General features: G+C 37.3%; 1 protein-coding gene across 2 annotated transcripts in view; it reads right to left on the minus strand.

Annotated features, from left to right (window-relative positions):
• The window catches only part of BMP5 (bone morphogenetic protein 5), an 81,938-nt gene extending 66,208 nt beyond the window's left edge, over positions 1-15,730 (minus strand). For both annotated transcript variants that reach the window (XR_003092029.1, XM_006036775.2), the window contains exon 1: positions 14,627-15,730. Coding sequence is in view for 1 of the 2 variants with exons in the window: in XM_006036775.2 (XP_006036837.1) it covers positions 14,627-15,110 (484 nt within the window). In the remaining variant the exon portion in view is untranslated. The remainder of the gene's footprint in view (positions 1-14,626) is intronic.
• Between the last annotated feature and the right edge of the window lie 3,289 nt (positions 15,731-19,019).

Here is a 19,019-nt window from a genome sequence, read left to right on the forward strand (position 1 = left end):
TGAATATAAGCCAATAGTGTGCCCTTGTTGCCACAAACACTAATGGAATACTGGCCTGTGCTGGTAGAACTGTTGCCAGCAAGGCAAGGGGAGTGATTATTCCCCTCTATTCAGCACTGGTGAGGCCACATCTGGAGTTGACTGTGTTCAGTTTTTGGCCCCCACTACAGAAAGGAAGTGGAAAAATTGGAAAGAGTCCAAGAGAGGGGAATGAAAATGGTTCAGGGGCTAAGGCACATGACTTATGAGGAGAGGCTGAGGGAACTGGGCTTATTTAGTCTGGAGAAGAAGACTGAGGGGGGATTTAATAGCAGCCTTCAACTACCTGAAAGGGGGGGGTCAAAAAACAATGGAGCTAAACTGTTCTCAGTGGTGGCACATGACAGATCAAGGAGCAACAGTCTCAAGTTGCAGCAAGGGAAGCTTAGGTTAAATATTAGGAAGAATTTTCCCACCAGAAGGGTATTAAAACCCTGGAACAGGTTACCAACAAAGCTTGTGGACTTTCCATCCTTGGAGATTTTTAAGACCCTGCTAAACAAAGGATTGGGTGGGATGATCTAGTTGGGGATGGTCCTGCTTTGAGCAGGGGGTTGGACTACATGACCTCCTGAGTTTCCTTCCAACCCTAACTTTCTATGATTCTGGTTCCAGAATAGTGCATCCTGAGCAGGCAGGTCATGTTGCTGTTCACAGATCCCTTGTGTCATGCCATGGTAGAAGGCAGGGTAGATTTGATATTCCTCGTGTGGTCAGAGATACAGTTGGTCACTAATCCTCTTAGAGATTATTTTCTTTTCTGTGATGCTTTCTTCATCCCTGCCTTTCAATTGCTTTTCCATCTAAGTCTTCACTTCTCTTGTGCATTTCGACATGAAGTTTCACTGAAACATAAGCCCCTCATGAGTTCTTGAACAAATCACTCACAATGATTGCAGAGTTATCCATAAACACAATTCACCTCTGAAACAACTAATACAACATCTTCAAGATGTATGTTATATGAAACAATTTTGACTGTTCAGCCACTAACTCTAGAAACAAAGATATTTTTGTTTGGTAAATTAGCTATTAGAAGTGGTACTGAGTATTTTTAATTCAAATGGGATGAAGTTAGGGCCAGGACTACGAAGAAATCTGGCATTTACAATCCAGTGTAGGATCAACCTCTACCTCCACAGATGTAGACACTAAACCCCTGTTACTTCTAAGGCTAGAAATGACTAGTAATCTAATATTTAGTCTATTTAAAAAAACAAACAAACCTGTGTGTCCATTCCACATATAGAAAACCTCATGGACACTTTAATTAGAGTGACTCTGAGAGCTGCGCTAATTAAAGCACCCAGGACATCACATGTGTCAGTATCCACACGCTGAAAAATGGCAGTGTGGGTACTTTAACTAAAGCTCATCAAATGAGCTTTAGTTAAAGTACCTTTACCACCATTTTTCAGCACAGGGGCACTGATACACATGACGCTGGAGTCTGCTGGAGCATGTTAATTACCACACTCCAGCAGACACAATTAATCAATTATGCCCCAACAAGGTGTAATTACAGCATGTCAAAACAGCCTTGCTGCACATGTATAGGTGCCCTTTGTTTCCCAATTTGCTCAATGCAACCTTTTCTCCTGATGCAAGCTGAAACAATGTGGTTGTGTGCAGACCACAGTATATTCCAACAGGTGTCATGCCATGTTAACTAAAGATGTTTCTTTCAAATAGTGCAGCAGGTTGCCCTCTAAACACAGGATTAACAGACAAGTCTGAAATGTTTTCATACCATATTTGACTATTATATGCAATCAATCAAGCTTTATCTCAGTTTAAGTATTCAAATCCCACCCCTCACCCCAGTGCTTGCACATTGTGACCTCTATATTGTATGTTCACATTGTAACATGGGCTACCTTGGATTTTCCAAGACAAAAGTAAAGAAAATGAGGTCATTATAACATTTGGTTATTTAGCCACTTTCTAAACTCATTGCTTCTCTGATGTGATTACAAGCAAACATACACGCATTCACAGACTCATATACAGTGCTTTGACATGATACCTTGAAAAATAAAATGACTGCATCCTAAAATGTCACCTAAATTGATTCACTCTGATAAATACTGTTAACTTGTCTTACAATACAAGTTGGAAGAAATCTCTCCTAAAGTTACAATTCCTTTATTAAGGTTTCAGTTTCATTTACGGGTGGTTGATACTGCAAAATATGCATTATTTTTGCTCTTTTGAATAGATTATTGTATTATTCAGCTTTTGTTATGTTTTGCTTTTTAACCTAGCATGCTCATAACAACACCTATTTTGTTAAGATGGATGATGTCTTATACAAATAAACATAAACAGCTATAGGTAACCTGTAGATTTTGTTTTGGCTACCTCTAATACTTAGTGTTCAAGAATGTTGTTCTTACTGGGTAGCCAGGTTCACCAATAGTACCATATCTGCCTAAATGTGCATATTTTAGTGTTAACCAACTTCTAAATTCCAGCAACAACATAACAAATATTGGATGACATAGATTTTTATACAAGTTTCCACAACCAATGTTAATTCTTCATGAAACACTTAGAAAAAGAAATGTTTCTTTCTTAAAATCCTTCCTTTCCTTTCAGATTTCTTTTCTTAAAATCTTGGGGTCAAACCCAGCATTGCTCTACTGGGCCAGGTAGAGACATTATACTTTTACCAGTAGAAGGGATCAGAAACCAGTCTATACCTGTAACAAAATAAAAATTAGGCACACAAAACCAGCCTATACCCATAACAGAACAGAAGTTTGACACACAGAGACTGGTTTAAAAACCTGATCTAACAGTTACCCCGCCACCCTCCTCCCCCTACCAAGGTGCAGATGTATGTTCTGCTCACTATTGTTCTGAACTATGCTGCTTACAAAAACCTTACCTCATTACTTAAACTGGTTCTGCCTCAGGCTTTTTGAATGTCTTTACCTAGCCCTGAAGTTAAGAGCTGTATTAATTAAGCTAGTTGAAGATGTGGTCATCTCAATTTAATTGTATTGTTTATTTTCCCTTTTATCTTCACTTATTTCAGAACAGAAAGTCATCTGACTTGTTATCTCATCCTCTTTCTTGATAGAACTAGAGTAGAGCAACCTTTTCTGGCTATGAACCAGAATGCTTCAGCCTGGTTCAGAGGTGAGTGAGCAGGCAGGCAGCTACTAGGACGTGGCCACCAGCAAAGCTTGTCTCTGTGACAAGCCAGGAAAAGCAACTTCAGCCAAAGTCCCCTGTTGCCAAAGCCCTACATCCACAGGCCAGATCCAATGGTTTAGCAGGCTGCAGGTTGCTAACTCCTGATCTAGGGGAACTCTTGTAATACAGTTTCCAGTAGAAAGACAAGCTGTCCAGTTCAAGAGTATGTCTACACTGTCAAAAGATCATGCTACAAAGCTCTGTTCTGCATATAGAACACCCCAAACATCTGTAATATTCCTATCCTTAGTGCAGCACTGGGCATGTGGCATGTCTCTGTAACAGGAGACCCTAACCCAGGGGTAGGCAAAATGTGGCCTGGGGGCCAGATGCGGCCTGCCAGGCCATTCTATCCAGCCTGTGGGACCCCTAAAAATTTAGAAAATTAGTACTTATCTGCCCCTGGCTACCTATCATGCGGCCCTCGATGGCTTGCCAAAACTCAGTAAGCAGCCCTCCACCCAAAATAATTGCCTGCCCCTGCCCTAACCCCTGTTACTGGAGAGACAGAAGCTGGATGCAGAGCAGTAAGGTTGATTGCAGAGAGGCAAGTGGGAGGTAGAGGCCACAGAGAGGCAGGCTTAAAAAAAAACCCATTAATTAGTAAAGCAAGAAACCCCTGTCTCCACATGAGAAGTCTACATCAGGTGACTTGAAGGGAAGGAGCTAAGCAGAGGATTTAAATAGTGCTCTTAGGCTGAAGAGTCAGTTCTGAGCCAGACTAGGCTCACAGAAAGAGTTCTTCTGAACATCAGAGATAGCAAAATGAGTTTGCCTATGGTTTTCTTTCAAGGTTTGCATTTTCTGTGAGTCATGGGGTGGCTTTAAGATGCCCAGAGGGAAGGTGTAGTGGGGCAGGAATGGTTTTGCAGGCCCTAGAGTGCAGGGGACTGAGCCTAAGTGTGGGGTGAGCAGGCCCCAGAGAGACAGATTGGGTCAGACAGAGTAATCCAATGATAAGCAGGGCAAAGTGGAGCACTCCAATGCTCACTCTACTATTCTGAGGGAGCCTCCCAAATTTATATCATCAAAAGTGTGGCAGGTGGAGGAGTACCCTAGTGAAACCAGGGTAAGAGATAGGACTAGTGTGACTGCAAGGGCGTGCTACAGTTACCTATGCAGGTGGGGTCCTGTTACTGTCCCACACTGCACTGATGGTAACTACACTACATGTGTGGGGATACAGCACATGCAGAGCCGTGCTGCTCTCCTCCTCTACTATGCTTCTCAGTCCAGTGCTTAGCTGAAGAAGCATTAACTGTTAGAAAAAGATGAGTCACAATGATTGGCTTAAAAATCATTCTATTTTGAAAAAAAAAAGCACATTTTGGAGTCTTTTCTTTGCCTTCTCATTTTTGAGCATTTCAAGTTTGCTTCTGCAACCACGAAGGTCTAAAAACTTTTTTTTAAATGAAAGCAGACCTTCTCACAAATTACAGGATTCCAAGAAAATTATGGAATATCAGAAGACTCACAATAAGCTCATAAGAACTGGCAACACTAAAGAAAAGGGACTACAAAGTCTTAGAGAATGAGAGCAAGTTCTCTCATGGGAACAGAGGCATGGCTCTCATGTTTTCCTCTGTAAAATCTAGTCTGTGCTGGTGATAAACAGGATATAGGCTCCTCACTAATTTTGAGGACTTTAAAAAGCTCCGAAGCTGGGGAGCAGAGAGAAGAAGCCATTAGCAGAAAGAAAAAAAGAAAAAGGATTACTTCTTCTTGTTTTTCTCCAACATTCCTATGTATGAAAAAGAGGAGTTTAAAGGTATAATTCGTCAAACTATCGAGCGCTGCTCAGCTCTCACTGAACTAAATAAGAGGTAACCAGGCCCCTCACAATAATCTCCAATGCTGTTTTTAATCTTTACTCTGCCAAACAGATCCATAAACTTCCATCCTTATTTCAAAATGTGACAAAAGATGCAATTAAGTACAATTAACAAGGGGTCAAACAATCACCTGATAAACTTTGGTGCAAGCAGACAGCCTGGAAAGGCCAGGGCTACTAAGGCTAAATACTACTCATGAGAAAGTATAGTATGATTTATTCTGATATTTTATTAAATAAAAAATAACCACAATGCCTAAAATCATAAGAGATATGTGATATCTACATACACAATATACAGACTTTTTATATTAAAATTGGGCAAATTCTATGTTTATTAAACAAGAACTAAGTAGCCAAAACAACAGCTGTGTGGATTAGATAAAATCCGTATAATTTCATTATGACTTTTACTAATTTACTCTTAATTATTCCATGTTCCATTTATACAACTATCTGCCTTAAAAGTAACAGGTCTTCATAATGATCAGCTAAAGCAATCTACTGACACCATTTTTCAAAATAATACTTTCCAACAATAGGGCCGCATCCTCACAAGCACAGATGTTTGTTGCTTGGGGACAACTAGCAGCACACCTTGTGCCACTGCTACTTGTCCCTGGGGAATGCCCATGCCACATGCTCTCTGGTGTACAGTAGGTTACCCTGGGTGTGATAGGGGTGGCTGGGACCAGCAACTGTGTTGGCCCCAGCAACATTACCTGGGGCCCGAGGGGCCTCAGAGAGCTGTAGCCACAGTGCTCCTGCAGCTGGGAGCCTGGCTAGAAGCTGGAGTGTTGCTCTGGCCAGCCAGGCTCTGGTTTGGGTGGCTTGAGCTGCTGCCATGTGCTCCACTCCCCTTTTTTCAGTGTGGGTTTTTTTGACCCCAGGATTTTTCAGTGTGGGGTTTTTTTACCCCAGGACAGTGCAGGGAACACCCATGTGTATGGTGTCTGGCGGAAACTGTTGCTAGCAGTGCACTGTGCACTGGATTTTCTCCTTTTCTCCTGCATCTGCTCTTCCATCATGCACTTTTAGTAACTCTGCCATTACTCCTTTTTTATACATATTTTTTTCAGACTAAGATTTGTATAGTTGCATAGTTCTTGATATCTGGGATGAGTGGGTATCATTTCCTGCCTGTTCTAAGGAAACTCATAATGTTTAGTATCACCACACTCTCTCTACCTAGAGCTTGGCTTTATTAGCATGAAAATCATGACCTATATAAAAAAAAATCAGCTCAAGCTGTTTCCACAGGTAAGCCATGTCATTTGTAAATTACTGATTTTTCTGTCTAGATCACAAAAATCTGAGAAATGTTTTAAAAATAATTCTCCAAGTATATGTGAAATAATTTATGAAACAATATTAACAAATCAGTTGAATACATACATATCCTTTTTCTGCCCTGACAGAGTTGAAAGGCCTTTCCTTCACAAGTAATTTAAGAAAAAATGTAAATGATTTAATGTGTAGGAATTTCATGGGCCATTGAGGTTTACAGTATTTTCCACAAGATACTTTTCTTCATGTTCCTACAATTAAATGTAAGGGTCTTTAAAAAACAACACCAACATTGTGTCCAAAGAAATCTAGTTCATATGAAATGAAATTCATGGGCCAAAACCCTTTGCCAAAAACCAATATGCCCAGCCCTTAATCTGCCACAAAGGATATGTATCTCCATCTCCACACACCAATTTTGTCATTGTGGGGTAATTTTGTCAGTGAAAGGTGACAGGCAGGGAAGGACACAGCCAGTGTCTTAATCTAGTTAACTATACTATTGCTCAAAATGGTTGGAAACTATTGCTCCATTTTCACTACAGGAGGATTAATCTGTATGTGTTATGCTTGAAAAAACTCTGACTGAAGGTAGGGCTATAATACTGCTACTTGTGGTACTCATTTGACAGTTGTTTTGGGAGGGAGAGGGGGCTGCACAGAAATTAATTCAAATTCCAATAAAAAATATTATCCAACTTCTGCCTCTACAAACCCCACTACCAAAATGAACAGTTGTCAGTTGTCAGGCTTGACAGATTCTCCCTGTTGTAGCACTTGTGTGTTTTATAGAAAATTTTAACCAAGTGTGTTATTTTAAGAGATGAGCAAATGGGGAAACCCCACAGCCTTGCCAATAAAATATGAACTTTAGGTGCAATGAAGCACTCATAAATATGACTCAGAACAAGGGGATTCATTGTTCTTCCTGACCCCATTTAGCTGCTCCTCTGATCTCAGCCTCTCTGTGTGCGTCATGGCAGTCCTCATCCTTTAACCTGTGGTTTTTAAAAGCTCGCTACTACGTTATTTATGACTGTAAATGTTAGTAGCCTGTCTGTGTACTCCTTACACACACAAATTCTGAAGTGGGTTTTTTTGTGTTTTATTTTGCTAGGATGAAAAGATTTGCCTCTGGAGCCAAATGCTTTGGGGTTGTTGAGGTAGTTGCTTCACCACGAGGGAGCCTGAAGAATCCCATTCCCTCCCTCCACCTGCAGGGCTTTAAAAACCTCCTCACTCACTCGAACATTTTTTCTGAAAGTTCTCCAACTTCATTCTCAAATTTAATGTGTCATGCTGCAGATCATTATTTCCACACTGGGAATGAGACACGTTCTCAAATCACCCTCCTATCATCCTCTTTTCTGTCACTTTGATCTCATTCACTTTTCTAGTCCATTCTTTCCCCTTCTCCTGTGCCATCTTCTGTTCTTACAGCTTTTACCTCCTGTCATTTTCTCCATGGCAAGATAAAATAAACAAAAAATTTAAGTGCAGTGACTTGCTTTGGCTGATGTGGATGGTTGTAATATAAATAGGGAAGAAGACAAGGAGTGGATGGGAAAAGTATGAGAAATCATTAAAGTCTGGTAGCAGCCAGAGCTCTTTTGAAACCCTGAGGAAGTTTTCTTTAGTAGGGCTAGGGATAGAAATTACACATAAGGTGATATAAGTCATAGGAAACTGGTTCAAATATGTAACACAGCAGAAATTCAGTTCACATAAACCACTTGCAAAATGACCCAAACTGGTTTAAAATAAACCTGGATGGATGTAGTATCAGACTTAACTGATTTAGGTTAAATCAGCTTATTGAACTTCTGTCCCAGATCCCCTCCAGATTCAAGTTAACTCATAGTCCCCTCACCTCCCCCGCAAGCCCCCATTCCCCTTCCTCATAAGGTAGGCAAGCTGTTTGCTCCAGCTGAGCAGGGGGATGTGCTGTAGCACCCCCAGCTTCTGGCCTGGGCCACTGCAAGCATGTGGCTGCACTTCAGGAAACAAAAGTGAATGTCTGTTCACTTGCTTATTGGTTCAATCTCCACAGTTTAGACTAAGCTACAAAGATTGAATTGATTCAACCTTGGATTTGTCTGTACTTAGCTCAGGAGTCTGCAACTGGCACTTCATAAACTGATCATTCTCAGTCTGGTGGAAACACCAGAAAACATCTATAATAACTATACCATAATCAATCAATTTCCTATTTTCTATTAAACTGAGTTCACCTGTGGGCCCCAGAAAACAAAGCAAAAAGAATTTCCATAGTCTGAAAAAGAAAAAGAAAGGAGCTGTTCATGTCACAGATACTTCAGTTAGTTGCCAGTAGATGGGTGGCAGTGCTAGAACTCTTTACACCTTATTATGTTTAGAGAAAGTAATAATAGCAGCAATAAATGTAAGAAACCACATATATGCCAAAGTTGTCCTGTTATCTGACAGTTTATAGAGAGACTGGGAACAAGGAAAGGGGCTGAAGCATAAAAGTCAGGGCAGCATCTTGACATCCCCATGGGAGACTTATTTTTCCTCTAAGAAGTTCCACAGAAAACAAGTCCCGACTAGCCTCTCTGTTCCTCTCTAACAGCCAGCGCACAATGAGTTTGTATTTTCCTGGGAAACTATGTACAGTACAATATGTACAACCCCTGTATCCCCACCCAAAGTCTGTGTTTAGTCTGGAAAAGCAGCACATATTAAAGAAGCAATGGAACCGGGTCAGCAATTCTTCCCAATGGGAAAAATATGAATAACAATAATAACATATACATATATATGTAGCCCTTCACCATGCACTTCTAACCATCTGCTAAACCAGTTTTCTTCAGTTTATCTGCTATTTTTTTCAAATCTGTCGGCAAGGGAAGTAGGACAGTTTTATGCTCCAGTTAATGGAGAGCTTGACATTTTTTTGGCTGAGTTGGTATAATAATTTACTTGGATTTAAAGTGTTAACTTTGGCAAAAAAAATTAATTGACAGTTATAAAAACATTAGTTTGTTAGATGATATTTATGAAACACGCAAAAATCTATCCAGAGGTAAGTCTATATAGTTCATAAAGTTAATATAATATGAAAGATTTCAAAGGACAGATAAAATAGATAAATATAACAAACAAAATAGTATAATTTCTACAAAAGTAAGACAGACAGCATTTCTCTCCTGGAATCAAACTCAAGTGCTAACAACATTGAGTGAAGAGGTTATAGTGAATCATTTTTCAGTTATTACTAATTCTTTTTTATATTTGATTGTACACCTAAGTCACACTGGATTGTTTCTGCTTATTAATTGGATGAGTTGAAATTGTATTAAGAGGAAGAATGAAACAATATAATATGCCATCAAGGATTTTATTTGTATGAGTATAAATAAGATTAACTTTCTACACCATTTTTTGCTAAATTTACTCCTTTGAATTTTCATATAAAATAAAGAGACCAGTGATTTGAGAGTATTTATTTAACAAATCTTCATGACTGTACTTTTATACCAATAATAAAGGTTTCTGGGCTGTGCTGCTTTTTAACACTTGATTTCTGTAATAGCACTTCATGTAACACAAGATTATAATAGCACCATCGTACCAGATGAAGTTGTGTCAACATTTCCACTAAAAGCCTATCTATTTTTGGGAAGTAAATACAGTAGAATAGCCAAAGAAATCTACTCAGAGCTAAATTAAGTCTAGATCATCTGAACCTGACTACATTAAAAAATTGAAAGAAAAAATGGTTTCTGATGAGGGGAGGGGTTTATCAGCATATATCAACACTAGTTGCAGGGGGCGGAGGGTTTCACCATCCCAGACATTATATAAATTAGTACTTCTCACTAATGATTGGTTACTCTAGAGTGAAAGGTTATATCACATTAATTAATTTAGTTTAAGAAATTCATCTCTCTGAGCAATACCTAAGTATGAATAGGAGCTTCTGTTTTGTTTTGTTTTTTGTATAGAATTTAAATAATAAATCAATAGATTTAGAAGTACACTTAATATGGACTACAAGATAACAGATTCCACAAAAATAGATCTTTACTATGTTTGTAGTATTAAATGAGCACAGTAAGTTGTATAGATTCCATATGTATACATTTGGTCAGAAAAATCACATTTTAAAAATGACCATAAATAATATCTTCAAAACACAATACAAACTCCAAGGACAGAAGAAAATAAGTAAGCAGTATTTCATGCTTGTCCAGGAAAATCTTATTTGATGCAAGAATTTGATTCAATAATCAGTTCCAAAGGCATGGCACATTTTTATTAAAAGTGAAAGATTAGCAGAAAAAGTTCTTACAAGAGAATAATGTCTGTTCAGATGCTTTAGCTGCCTTTTAAAGCTGAATATGACAGTCTTTCCCTTCTTTAGCATACAAGGCTCAGGCTCAAAAATTTTATAATGACCTTCTACAGTTGCAGTTTTTTTCATTTTGTGTTTTAATGTAAACCATTTTCATATTGAGGAAAAAGAATAATTGAAAACACAGATTTTATTATTTTACCACCCATGTAATATAAAAATGGCTAAATCTATTGAAACCAAATATAGAAAAGGAAAAAAAAAGGAAAACAAATCGGCTTAGTAACTTCAAATATCTTCTCAGAGCAAATGTTACAGATGAGTTGAAAACAAAGGAAAATACAGGACATTTTAATAGCAATGTGGAGAAACCCTTAAGTATAGTGGTGTTAGTGGTCATTGTGATATTATATGGAAAACTCAGTTCCTTTTACTGGAAATGCGTAAACACAATTGTTAAAGTCTTTGCTGTTTCTTTGGTCCAAAACCTCAACTATATTTCTGCTTTGATTCAATCTTATTGTTTGGCAAAGAATAACTTGTACTTTTGTTTGGGGTTTTTTTTAAGCTACTTGTTCCTCCTGCAAAATTCTGAGTATAGAAGAAGAATACAGGCTATACAAGTATTATAAGACTTGCCCCTTCTCTTGTAAATAGGGTATTCTACATGTGATTTTGGAGATTAGCCAAAAAGAAGATGCCACAACTATAAACTACAGTCAGTTATTTGTAACAGCCTAGGTCAAAGTATAACAATGTGGTGGGGAGGAAAAAAAATCCCATGGACAAACAAAACAAAGAAGCCTTCAAGTTGTGGGCGATATGATATGAACACATCATTGGAAATTCTGGGGTGAATTTTTGGGGGGATTTATTCTTTGTCTGCTTGAACCAACCCCAATTAACTCTCCTGTTATGGTCATCAATATTTATGGAGAGCTGCCAATGCACATAGCACTGTACACAATTATGCAAAAGTACCTAGTCCCTGTTCTGTCCTATCTTTTAAGGAAGAAGGGGCCATAAATCATTATAAGCAGCATGTGCTTACTATTTTAACTTCAGATGACGTAAAATATGTTCATTTTTTTTCTCTCCTGGTTTCTTGAAGGTTGTCATAATTGAAATTCCTGTACTGGTGTTTTTTAAATTTGCTTTGAAAGATGAGAAGTTTAGAACTCTTTCCCACTGTTTTTTTTATTAAAATTATCATGTAGATACAGTGTTTTTTTCTTTCATAGAAAACCATTTGTCTTTTTTATTTAATTTTTAAGTGTTTCTCACAAGAAGGATTTTATTTTCTGAAGCTCGAGTTTAATATTATGCTTTACCTCATATTTACTCTCATATATTTATTATTTTACCATATGTGCACTAAACAATTATAACTGGAAATACAGTGGTATCAATTTAAAATGCCATGGTGATTAATAAAGTTGTGTAATCCCAGATTGTATTAACATACTACATTAAATTAAAGTTCTGCTATTAACATGGTAGATTTTGCCTTCAAAGCAGATTATTTTGACAGAAGTTGACAGCTGTTTCAAATCTAAAATCACTTGAGTTATTACTATGATACATCAGCTTTTATTGATTTTAAGGTACAGTGTGTTAGCATTCACTTATCACTGCATATTTTTTTCTCATTGCATGTTAATAGAGTTTGCCCTTAGCTGTCAGGGTCTTAAATCATATTAAATGATACCTGTTTCAATGATATATTTAGTTATTATGTTAATTATTCTGAAACATAGGATTGTTTAATAAAAATGTTAAAGCTAATGTATATTAGTCATCAATTTGTGTAATAAATGTTAAAAGGAGAGTGTGCCATAAACCACAATTATACAGAATGCATGAGAAGGAAGGGCATTCAGAGTGATTTAAGAGTTCATTATAATTTAGGGTCAAGATAGATTTAAGTAATTTGTGGAGACCAAACAAAACATGGTATTCTTCATATTTTCATTCAGTCTAATAATTGTAAACAAGCAAAAAAACTTTTCCTGTAAGCATCCACCATTTAAAAATATAAAATAAATATACAATATCACTGCTCAAAGGTACCTCTTAAATGAATAGACCAGAATAATAGAAATATTTTTACAATTCTAATAGATAGAAGACATGCTTTTTGGAACAAAATTTGAGTTCACCTCAGTGGAAATTGCCTGCATAAATATTGCAGGATCAGACTAGTGCCGATTTAATGCCCATCCTGCAGACTTCCGCACAAGTTTAACATTTCACAGTAAGAAGTCCCATTGAAATCAAAGAGCAATTACAGAGCCAGACGCTACATGAATGCACTTCAGTGACTGATGGACCTGTCCTGAGAAATACTAGCTGAGAATCTGTCCCATAGTGTGTACAGTTAAGTACATGCCCAAACTTTTGCAGGGTCAGGGCCTTGACTATAACTTAGGCGATCTCACGGTTTCCAATTATTTTTGTAGAATTAGCATTTTAATTCAAATTCAGTAGAGTACTATGGGTGAATTGTATCACACACAATATTTTCTAAAACAAATTTGTAGCTATGTGCAATTATATATGCAGATGCAATTATAACCCTGGGGGGGGGGGAAACAGTAAGGAAATTACCTTTAAAATAATATCATTATTTTAGGAACTTGTTGATTTCTAAGGCCATAAACAAAAAGAAGAAAGTCCCAAATATAATTGTTCCTTTTAAAAACTAAGATCTGAAAATTAAACTCACTCTAATCTTCCAAATAATCAATGAATTGTAATTTTATTATGATGATGACCAAACTCTAGGGTGTCATTTTCTAGAAATCCTGGTCATTAAGGTTAGCTATTGGAAACATTTTAAATCCGGCTGTAAGGATTAGAGAGGTGGCAGACATAAAAGCCATAAAATGTGTGTGATAATCTAAAGGTATTTCAGAACATGTGCCAATGTTTAAAAATTTACCATAGAAAGTATTATTCTGGAAAGCAAGATTTTATCAGATCTTGTACAACACTTGTTGAAAACCTTTAGCTTTTCAGTTAAACTCCTTTGCTGTTAGGGTCAGATTAGAAGTTACATAGGTAGTGCTGTCAGTCTTACAGTATATTATAATTTAAATTTAAAATTGTAAAAATAATAAGCAAAATAATATCCTTAATGAAATGGAAGTTTCCTTTTCTATTAAAGAAATATTTAACTGATTTTTTCATTGAATTGAGTAATGCTAATTAATGGATATGCATCTACTCAAGATCAATTTAATTTAGTTTTATCTCTTTATATAGGTTTAATTGTCTTTTTTAAATGCTTAGGAATTATTTACTAGACCTTCTTTGCAAGTTTCTGATATTAAGTATTATATCTGTTATTTGTGTTTGTTTATAACACAAAATAAGACTCAACCCAGTCTCTTAAGCATGCCAGCAAAATATTAAAAATACAGTCCACAGTTTATAAAACAGAAGCAACATACAAATAACAGCAGATTGCAAAAAAAATCCATGCAGCTGAAAAGATAAGACATCTGTCAGAAAGGGCTTGATTTGTTTCCTCTCTTGTATTATTCAAGACTTTAATATATTTCAATCTGATGTTTGTTCATGTTTAACCTCCACAAAAAACTGTGAGGGAAATAGCCCAGGAATACACATAAGTATTTGAGTTTTTGAGTATCAAGAAAAAAATGAAGCTGGCCTAAGGCTAAAACTTTCATTACATCAATGAAAGAAAGAAAACAGAAGCCAGCAGAGGGGAGTTATAGAAACTGACTTTATATAAACAGTTGGAGAAATCTTTTTTCCATGGCCACCTACAATGTTGCTACTTTACCATTAGTACAGCTTCTGTTTTACTAATAGTACAATGTCCAGTGCCCAATCCTGTAGCTCCAACTTGCAAGATTTACCCTGTACAGGCTGCAGGATCAGGCCCCCAGTTTGTCAAACAGATTAGAAACAAAAAATGTTCAACATACCTAAATTGACAAAGCTCATGACCATGTCAGCATCATTCAGAAAGTTGGTATCGTGTAGGCTGGCTAAAGGAGGACTCTGTGTGGTCATGGGGGTCATGCGAGACAATTGTATTCTCCGAGAATATCCATTTGGAGATGCAGGGTATCCTTTTCTTATCCCTCTGCTCTCACCTCCCAATGATTCCCTTAGTGAATACTCCATCTCCTCAGTATCCTCTTCATTTGTCATGGCATTGTACAGGTCCAGCATGAAGAGGGGTGCAGAAGAAGCCTGCTTTCCTGGTGAAAAGGGTCTGGGTCTGTGAGGTAAACCCAGGATAGAGAGAATCTCTCTCTGGATCTCCCTTCTCTCATGGTTCCGCAGCCTCCTGTAAATAAAACTTGAATGGACATGATTGTCTCCTAAACCTCCCTGTGCGTGACCCAGCAGAACCCAGCAATTCCAGAGCAAGCCCACGAAAGCTTTGAGCACAGTTCGGTTCATCCTTGAAAGAAAAAAAAAAAAGACAAAAATCTTTCTCCTACTTGTGGTGAGCTCCTATGAGGTCTGCTTTCCCAATGGCTGAAAAATAAAATTTACCTATTTTTCAGGTCAATGTCATCTCTAAACACAACATTTTCGGTGATTCCCCCCTCCCTGTTTAAATATTATGGAATGTGTCAGGTTGCAGTTATTTCTAAGAAAGCTGAAATTCAGACTTCCAATTTTCCACTGTTGTTATCGTTTTTTCTGCATTTATGGAGCAGAAGAACAGAACTTTGTCAGCTGACCTAGGCATTCCTATATAAACTTTAGATAACCCGGTCTTTAGTGGGGAGCTGTATTAGCAAGAGTTGATCTTCTGGTACACTGTAGTTCCCCGAGTTATCTTCCCTTGTTATTTTGTCTTCGTACACCTTGCGCTCTTTCCAAAATAAAGTCCTGAATCAAAGATTCGTCTTGATCTGCACCTTGGTGATGTAACATATATTTGTCCAGCAGCCTGGTGATAACTTTAACATCTTTTGAATTGCCTTAATGTAAAGTAATTCTAAAACATGTACTAATCAAATTTGTGTGTTTCCCTGAATTTACTTGAAAAAAAAAAAACCTGTAAATCCATGCAACTCTTTTCAGCTTCTTAACTGTTATTTCCAACTCTAGCAAGCACAAATATAACAGCTCTCTTCAAGAGAGATCTAAAGACTAATGTAAGCACAACCCTGCTGGGAAAGAAGAGGCTTCTCATTGTAATTTGAAACGGGTAAAGCAAAAAAGTGCTTAACCCTTCTGCTGCCAGACAAAGCTTAATTTCCCCCTTACTTTACAGTAATATATATAATTTGACTACCTACTGCATTTTACAGACCACTTCCAAAAACAATCAAGTACCAAAAAGTAAGTTTAACACATTTAGGATGTGTAGTTGAAATTATGTTGTCATAATACAAAAGATTTTCAAGTCTGCATTTTAGTAAGTTTGAATATGAAACTCTTGTGACAAGCTAAACTAGGATCCCATTATTCTGAGAAATGTTCTGAGAAAGGTAAATAAATATTACCTTTTTTTTAAGTCCTGTAAGAAAGTGTCTATTAAACTGGTTTCACTGCTGTTTCCTGAAAACTGCAAATTGAATTAAAATAAATTGGTTCAGCAAGCAATAGATCCAACATGTCAAAAGTTAACAGTGTAATTATAATTATACTATACAACCTACATAGATTGCAATTTGCAGAGATAATTTTTTCAAAGTGTATTTGGAGTTCTAAAACTTACCATACTGCATGTCCTAGTAAAATCAAGACTGAGATTTAATCTTAAAAATTGTTATTAATAAACTAAATAGGAGGAAAAATAGTTTGACTAATATCTGAACATAATTATTAAAATAAAATGCTCTTCAAGAAAACAAAGGTTCTCTTATGGATTTTGTTACAGGCTACTCTCTGGGTTTTCTCAGTATTTAAACAAAACCACGGTGTTCTGTGTCAGTATTCAGCCTCCTGAAATTTAGTTCAAGAGTTGGTGAAACTGCTCCCCTCCCTCTCCTGATAAGGGCATTTGAAGAAATTTGGAGGCAGAGGGGAGAAGGGAATAAAAGTTGAAATCCATGACACTGGGGGTGTAGGGTAGGGGGCGGGGCAGCTTCCACTGACATCATTAGCACCTACTCAGCAGATGACCAGCTCCAATTGAATTTAGGAGAGACTATAATCCCATCCTGATAACCCAGATTTTAAGAACAATTGCTCTAAAATATTAAAGAAAAACAAACTTTTCTTCTGTGTTGTGGTCCATGTGCTAGATAGAGAACTAGATATGAATAGTTCCTTATTTTATTCATCTAACTTACCACACACTCTTGGCTAAAATCTTCAAAGAATAAAAGAATTTAACTATCTTTAATCAAAACAAACAGGACATCCTTCCATAATAAAACGAAGTCCCATAGACAGAGACACTATAGAAAGCTCACATCTATGGAACTAGAGTACTTTAGCTCCAAAAATGAAAATATCTGTTCATTGAGGTAAGGAGGAGACCTGCCTTAACAGGTGACAAAACATTCCTTTTCTTATCTTTCCTGTAGGCAGATGACTTCCAAAAGTAAATATCACAAACAGCTTTAGCATATTAATATTTGGTACTGGATAGAAAATACATTCAGAAGAAGGTGAGGACTGAATTTTGGTTTAGGTTAAGGGTTGACTTCAAATTGGGGCTGGGATTCAAGGTATTCAGCAGCTTTTTGCATGAAATTAAAGTATACCAGTAGTGGAAATTGGAAGAAACCAACTCATTTCACATGACTTTTATACACATTCTTATCAGAATAACTAACAAGGCCCCTTCAAGGTTTGTATAAGGTTCAAAATACAAAAAAGACCCCCCCAAAAAACTGCTTTCATCCAGGGATTTAAATCCACACTTGAGAATTTTAAGTTTTAATTTTAGCTCATCTTTGAAGTTGACTATCCTTTTGAAAAATGAAGGCATGTAGATTGACCTTACATATCCATATATTAAGCTTGGATTCCACATAAGCAAGCACATGAGTCTATTGGGTACTGCAAATGGTAACATTAGCATCAAGTGTGTGTTAAAAACACATTACAACTATTGTAAGTTCATGCGAACCAGGAAATCACCAGCCCCAGATTCATATTTGACCATAGCATTTCTACAGGCATAAATTCTCAACTATACACTGAGTAACTTGCAGTCATTACATTGTCTTACTTTTTTATAATGAGGTAGCTGTTAGTTGCTTAGATACATATGCAGCAGGTAACTGCATAGGGGAGTGCTTACGGCCTTTCTCTGTCACATCTGTTTATTATTAGTGAACAATTTTAAATCTGCATTTTGTAATGTGCAAAAATAGGTTTAGTCATGGATTGTTCCCTAAAATGCCTATAGTCTTAATAAGATTCCAGCAGTACAGGTGAGGAGCCAAAACATCTGTTCACACAACTAATGACCTAGATCTGGGACCCAGATTTATATTATACAAAAGCTGAAGGTACAGACTTAAACCTATGCAAGTTTACTTATTGTTAGTGCCCTTGTCATCTCTCTGTTGGATTATTGAAAGATTCCATAAGTTTTATGGAAAGATTTCATGAACATAGGGCAAGAAATGGTAAGCTATGCTAGTCTGGCAGAAGGTAGGGCAGGTTGCATCTTAGATCCCAAGTAGTTCAGAAAGCATAGGCAGACAAGGTTCTTTGGGTGAATCTGATATCTTTTATTAGAACAACTTAAATAGATGGAAAACAATTATTAAGCAATCTTTTGGGTTCAAAAACCCTTTGTCAGGCTAAGGAAGTTTCTGCAGTTGGTGCGTGCTCTTCCTGGATGGATGGAATGAAAAGTAAAGAAGCCAGAGGCTGGGCTGGTATGCATATAAGACAGGTAGTCAGTGAAAATGTAGATTGAGGAGTTAATGGGTGAGAGACAGGTTGGTTGTGGGGGGTGGCGGGGGAGAGAGAAGGGGGATGAATAGTGGAGAGATACCTGGGGAGTCAGATGTCAGGCAGGTTATAATGTGTCATAAATCCAATGTCTATATTTAGTCCGTGATTTTTAGTATCCAGGAGGTTGATGAAGTGGAGTTCATAGGCTCATCTCTGGGAAGTGTTTTGTAAGTTTCCTTTGAGGATCAGGACTGAGAGATTGGAGAGAGCGTGTTTTTCTTGTGAGAAATGTGCTCTCACAGGTACTTGGGTATTTCTGTCTTTGATAGATTTCCGGTGTGCATTCATTCTGGTGCGCAGTTGTTGTTTGGTCTCTCCTACGTATTTTCCATCAGGGCATTTGGTGCATTGGATGAGATATATCACATTTCTGGAGGTGCAGCTGTAAGATTCAGGGATGCTGATGGCTCTGTTGTGGGGTGTAGTAATTGTGGG

The sequence above is a fragment of the Alligator sinensis genome, unplaced genomic scaffold (genome assembly GCF_000455745.1).
Source record: "Alligator sinensis unplaced genomic scaffold, ASM45574v1 scaffold1311_1, whole genome shotgun sequence".
Lineage (NCBI taxonomy): Eukaryota > Metazoa > Chordata > Crocodylia > Alligatoridae > Alligator > Alligator sinensis.